General features: G+C 40.2%; 1 protein-coding gene across 1 annotated transcript; it reads right to left on the bottom strand.

Moving 5' to 3' along the window:
- Positions 1–264: 264 nt before the first annotated feature.
- Positions 265–6944, bottom strand: LOC138879470 (uncharacterized). The gene is made up of 2 exons (XM_070159082.1): positions 6680–6944; positions 265–503 (listed from the first exon to the last, which is right to left on the bottom strand). The coding sequence occupies exons 1-2, from the start codon at positions 6942–6944 to the stop codon at positions 265–267; spliced, it is 504 nt and encodes a 167-aa protein (XP_070015183.1).
- Between the last annotated feature and the right edge of the window lie 209 nt (positions 6945–7153).

The following is a 7153-nucleotide window of genomic DNA, read 5'->3' as shown; positions in this document are numbered from 1 at the left end:
TATATGCATCTTGTTCCTTATTCCTTGACTCTTCAATTGGTTCGGCTGACTCTATTTCCATATCATCATCCAATCATAATGTGGAAAAATGCTTGGAGTGTGGACCAATGCACTCAAACACATGAACTTTAGGACTTTAAACATCCTCAACATCTATGATACTAGAGTCAACAAAATTTATATCCTCAAATTTCTTGGCTGGCTCTAGTCTCACTTCTTGAACATTGACATCCTCACATTGTAGTTGGCTAGGTTGTCGATGTTCTACTCTGACCTCCCCATTAACACCTCAAATTCATGTTCTTCTTGGCTGCTATCCTCAATATTGGCTTGTTGAGCATTAAAAGCTCCAACCACTTGACTTAATTGAGCCTCCAACTTGTGAATAGTTGCCTCTTGACTTTCTATCTGCACTTGTTTTTCATTATTTTGTTTCAGAAGGCACTTTAACATATCCTTGATCTCCTTCGGGTCTACATCCCTAGGTTCTTTGTTCCTGTTAACTTCACAAGAAAAGGTAGAAACATCATAGTAAGGGGTTGGGGGAAGATAAGAAATATAAGCACAACCATAAAAGTGACCATTTTTACCACCACATACATCACACACATTCCACAAATAAGATTGAGTTGGTGCACATAACTCGCTCTCAGGAACGTTTTGAAAATTTTGCCACGGGTAATTTTCTTCACAATATGTATGGATATCAATAGTAGAATTATCTACACCTAAATTACCATAATTCCAAGATGTCATGTTTCTCAAATAAACAGTTATAAAAAAACACAAAAAAATAAAAGTTCAAACATGAACCCTAGCAATATATACAACTACAACTACACCGTTAGTCCCCGGGCAACGTCGCCAAAATTCGAGCATGCGTAACTCTAGTCCTAAAAAGGATAAGCGGTCGCTGCAAATATAATCCGGTCTAAAAGTCCGGAGTCAAATCCCACAGAGAACTAAGGTTTCACTACAACTGTTCAATATCACCAAGAAGACAAGCTCGAACAATTCGTAAGTTATAATATTAAGATTTTTATGTCTAACTAATTAACTAACAAAATAAAGAAGTAAATTAAAAAAAAACTAGGGATACTAAGGGTTGGAGAAAAGATTAGGAGGTCAAGAGTTATGATTTCCCCAATTGTGAGAATCCTCCCCGCTACATCTTCTATAATTTCGCCTAAGTATTCTCTACCGATCGAGAGTACTCTGAGTGTCGTAGCTCTCTCTCGAGCAACTACCACAATTTACTAGATGTATTCTCTCGAACTATACTAGCTAACACTAATTCATCGCTCACTATGATCGCACCAAGGTTTTGTTATCTCTAATCCCACCTTTAAATCCTCCGTATTGATCTCTTAAATACGTTAGGAGTGATATTATTCAACAACTACCTAAATATGTACTCTCTCTCGAGCAGTACACACTAAATAGGTATAGTCAATTGATGGCCATTCAATCAGCAACAACAAACACGTAGTTGAACAAGTAGAGAAATCCAACAGCTCAATTATATAGAAACATAACAAGAATTTATCCTCCAAAAGGTTCCATCAAAACGCTAGATAATAAATTAGCTATTCATAAAAGTATATAAAAACACAATACTCAAATTCATAACCAACAATGAAAATAGGAAGAAGGAAGTGAAAAAACTCGTGGAAGAATTCTCCGCCTTGCTCCTAATGTGTTCTTGCCTCCTTAGGTCGAATCTCTCTTCTCCTTAGCCTCCTTAGGTCTAAATTATGTCAAAAGTCCTCAAAATACCATTCTTCCATGTATATATACCAAGTATGGTCGGTCCCAAATAATTATACCTTCTCCTACACGAAAAATAACACTTTTCTTGGACAGGACGTGCGCGACCGCGCTTGAACCGCACATATCCACTTTGATTCAGCCTGACGAGCGCGGCCGTGCACTTGATGCGCACAGTTCACCCTGTTCCGTTTAGAATTTGGAAAAACATAAAACATGAAAGTTGTAGACCTTTGATTTATCTTTCCAACCATATATTGTTACGCCCAAATGAAGTTCTGAGAAAAAACGTTATGTGTACTTAACTAGACAGTGCGCAATATACTTACTCGATTCTTCGTTTGTTCTAACTATCATCCGTTGACCCCCGAACACTATCCTGGCTTAATTCCTTGAGATTTTACTCAGACTTCAAAGCTCCAATCACTTGAATTCATTTCATAACATCCACATAGCTCGAAATCACTCCTACAAGGCATACAACACACAATTAATGTAAAACACTAGCGATGAAAGCTCAAACTCAATTAAAGTGTAGTAAATTGGAATGTAATAAGTAACTAAAATACGTAATTGTAGCCTATCATCAGTAATCGAACACTAACACATAGGGAATTGACAACAAGATTTAAACAAGTTAACTCATGTAATAAATTGATCAACTAAAATGAAATCGGACAAACAATAGGGGTTTTAGTTCTAATTCCAAATAATAAGGAATTAAACATGTCGTATTTCATATATGACAAGAAAACAAACAACATAACAACAATAGAATCATAAGGATGAAGACATATGGAATAACAGAGGGGAGCATATACCTATCGCATCAATACCAAGCGTCCAAAAGAAAATCCGTCAAGCTGTAAGAATTGCTACATGAGCACTGGTCGGTTTTTTCCATGCAAATCAGTATTGTATGTAGCAATACCTCCTACTGCCCGAAGGAAAACTCATTGAAATGCTTGGGAAAGGGTTGGGCTGGTCAACGAATTTTGATGGGAATCTGATGGCCATAAAATAAGTCAAAACCACCATCAATAGATAGCTCTCAACAAGAGGATTGATGTTGGTTTGGATCTCCAATGATCCGAAATTAGGGAAGATACATAAATGGGAAAAATTAGATTTTTTGGACACTTCTAGATCTACTATTCATTAAGCTTGAGGGGGTTTAGGAGAGATTGATTAGATATTGGGAGTGAGGAAGGTAATAGGATTATAGGGTGATAATTTGGAGTTCGTCTGTTGTTGTGAGGCAATTTCCCACGGTAGAGATGGGCGTTTGGTGGTGGTGCAGAACTAGGGTAAGAGAGGGAGATCTATAGGTCAGGGGTCGGGCTATTAGGACAATTATATGCTGAATGAGAGACTAGTTCTCGACCGTTGGATCAAATAAGTTGGAGGGTTGACTGTCACGACCCTAAATACTCCGGTCGTGATAGCGCCTGTCACAGTACTAGGCCAGACAAAACAATACGAACAATATAGAAGATATTTTGTAACATTTGTATTTTCTAGACAGATTAAGTCTCAAATCTTTCTTTTTTTAAAATATCAAAAGAAATACACGGAAACAAGTACGTAAATACATCAACACAGCCCGAATCTGGTGTCACTAGTCATGAGCCACTAATTACAACTCAACACTGTCTGCTTAATACAAAATAAGTCTAAAATACAATGTACTAGGATAGGAAGGAGGAAGTCACGGCTACGAACACCGTGCAGCTACCTTGCAATCTCCGGATACGACTCTGAAGGAGATGGAGGCTCTCACTCTGATGCTCTGGTGCCTAGATCTGCACACAAGGTGCAGGGAGTAACATGAGTATGCCAACTCAGTAAGTAACTAAAGTAAATAGAGTCTGAGTGCAGTGACGAGCATTTAAAATCATATGCATACTTAAGCAAGAATCTCAACAGGAATATCAAAGTCTAAATCTGCAGTTCAATAACCAGTTACGTCGTAAAAACTCTAGTTTCAAAAAGAACCTTTAAAATATTTATTCAACATTTTTTTTCAGTGGAGGCTCGGTATAAAAGAAGAGTGAAAATAGAAATTCTCATAAACAAGCCCCTCGGGCAAGGTATCACTCATACGTATAGCCCTTCGGGCAAGCCTCTCAGTCACTCGTGACTCAACTCTCGTCAATGAGTACTCACACTTAGTACTCCCGCTTAATAGATATATCATAATAAATACCGATGCGGCATGCAACCCGATCTGTAATATATAGCCAACTACCCTCACTAGGGGTGTACAGATTTCGGAGGGGCTCCTACAGCCCAAGCACTATATCGCTGCGGCGCGCAGCTCGATCCAACATATCGCTGCAGCGTGCAGCCCGATCCATATATATATATATAGCTGCGGCATGCATCTCGATCCATAAATATAAATATCGTTGAGGCATGCAACCCGATCCATATATATATATATAATCCTCACCATCAGGTCCTCGACCTCTCTCTCAATCATTAACCTCACAGCTACTCTGGCATTTTAGTGAAATCGGGAAACTCAGCCCAAAACAGTTATCATATATTTGAAAGTAGAGTAATGAATTTGAATCAATAATAAACAGGTATATACTTTCAAATCAAACAGTGTAAGGAAAGTAGTAAAATACCCCTAAGGGTCTAAACAGTTCAGCAAAAGGCCCCAAATATGGCATTCACCCAAGTTAACGGATTCATTTCTAAAGCACATGGATATCGTATACAGTATATCAAAATATGCAACTATACAATCGCCACAGGACGAACCAAATCACAATCCCTACGGGTGCACACCCACACTCCCTACGGGTGCACACCCACACTCTCGTCACCTAGCATGTATGTCATCTCATTTATCAAAACAGTATGAAATTTCGGGGTTTCATACCCTCAGGTCTAGATTTACAATCGTTACTTACCTCAAATCGGATGAAATACTACTCCGCGACGCCCTTGCCTCTCGACTCAGCCTCAACTCGCGTCGAATCTACCCAACATCAGAATCATAACATCAATATATGCTAAGGGAACAAAGCCCACTCGAAAATAATCAAATTACATAAAAATCTCGAAATTGGTCAAACCCGAACCCCTAGGCCCACATCTCGAAATTCGATAAAAATTACATCAATAGAATACTTATCCTCCCATGAGTTCATACATACCAAGAACATCAAAATCGGACCTCAAATAACCCCTAAAATCCCCAATTTACTCTCCAATTTCAAGCCCTAATTCCCCAATTCTAGACTTTAAATCCCACTAATTTTATGTCTAATTAGTTAGAAATCACATAGAATCGAGTATTGAGTTCAAAAATATTACCTCCAAGTGTTTTCCTTCGAACCCCTCTTCAATCTCTCTCAAAAAGATTCAAAACCGCTCAACAATGGTGAGAAATGGCCTAAAACCCGCGAAGATGGCCTTATATACATTCTACCCAGGCATTTTTCCTTAATCGTGATCGCGAAAATGCCCTCGCGATCGCGAAGCACAAAAATTGACTGCCCTCATTTAACCCTAAGCGATCGCATAAACTTCCATGTGATTGTGAAGGACTGCCTCTGCTAACTCACGCGATCGCGGTCTCTCCCACACGATCGCATAGAACAAACCTCACCACTTCACACCAGCTCCTTCTCTTTTATGCGAACGCGACTTTGACCACGCGTTCGCGAACCATAACCTCCCAGCCAATTGCGATCGCATTCTGACCTTCACGATTGCATTGAACAAATTTCACCTCTTCCCCACAAAGCCTACGTGATCGCAAACTCTTCTAAGCGACCGCGAAGAACAAAATGTCTGCAACAGAATACCAGAAAACCTGCTATCTCCTCAAGTCCAAAAATGCCCCGTTGAGCATCCGAAACACACTCGAGGCTCTCGGGACCTCAACCAAACATGACAACACATCCCATAGTATCATTCAAACTTATTCCAACTTTTGAAACACTCAAAACAACATCAAAACATCAAATCACCATTGGATTCAAGCCTAAGGATTTCCAAACTTCCGAATTCCGTAAACGATCAAAAGGTCTATCAAACCTCAATCGAATGACCTGAAATTTTTCACAGACGTCATAAATGACACAACAGGCCTACTCCAATTTCCGTAATTCCATTCGACCCCAATATCAAAATTTCCACTACCGACCGAAAAATGCCAAATTACCAATTTCGCCAACTCAAGCCTGAATCTACCACGGACCTCCAAAATACATTCTGATCATGCTCCTAAGTCCCAAATAACCTAACGAAGCTATCCGAACCATAGGAATTCACATCCGAGACCTTTTTCACATAAGTCAACATCCGGTTGACTTTTCCAACTTAAGCTTACTCAAAAGAGACTAACTGTCTTATTCCTCTCCAAGACCACTCTGAACCCGGACCAACCAATCCGATACCACAAAATATCACTGAACAACATATAAAGAAGCAGAAATGGGGGAAACAGAGCAGTAACTCATGAAACGACCGGCTGGGCCGTTACATCCTCCCCCTCTTAAACAAACGTTCCTCCTCGAACAAGTCAAGAAACATACCCGAAGCCTCAAATAGGTGAGGATATCTGCTCCGCATCTCTCGCGCGGTCTCCCAGGTAGCCTCCTCCACGGGCCGACCTCTCCACCGCACTTTCACTGAAGCTATATCCTTTGATTTCAACTTTCGAACCTAACGCTCCAAATAGCTACTGGCTCCACATCAAAAGTCAAACCATCATATAACTGAACCGTGCTGAAATTCAAAACATGAGATAGATCGCCAATATACTTTTAGAGCATAGAAACATGAAATACCGGGTGTACATTCGGCAAGCTGGGTGGCAAAGCAAGCTCATAAGCCACCTCTCCAATCCTCTAAAGCACCTCAAAAGGCCTAATGAACCGAAGACTCAATTTACCCTTCTTCCCAAATCTCATAACACCTTTCATGGGTGAAACCTTCAGTAGAACCTTCTCTCCAATCATGTAAGATACATCACGGACCTTCTTGTTAGCATAACTCTTCTGTCTCGACTGTGCTGTACGAAGCCGCTCCTGAATCACCTTCACCTTGTCCAAAGCATCCTGTACTAAGTCTGTACCCAAAAGCCTAGCTTCGCCCGAATCAAACCAATCAACTGGAGATCTACACCGTCTCCCATATAAAGCTTCATATGGAGCCATTTGAATACTCGACTGATAACTGTTATTATATGCAAACTCTGCAAGCAGTAGAAACTGATCCCATGACCCTCCAAAATCAATGACACAAGCGCGCAACATGTCCTCCAATATCTGAATAGTGCGCTCGGACTGCCCGTCCATCTAAGGGTGAAAAGCTGTGCTCAACTAAACCTGAGTACCCAACTCTCACTGCACGGTCCTACAAAACT

The sequence above is a fragment of the Nicotiana sylvestris genome, chromosome 10 (genome assembly GCF_000393655.2).
Source record: "Nicotiana sylvestris chromosome 10, ASM39365v2, whole genome shotgun sequence".
Taxonomy (NCBI): domain Eukaryota; kingdom Viridiplantae; phylum Streptophyta; class Magnoliopsida; order Solanales; family Solanaceae; genus Nicotiana; species Nicotiana sylvestris.
This window is presented reverse-complemented; position numbering and strand designations above follow the sequence as displayed.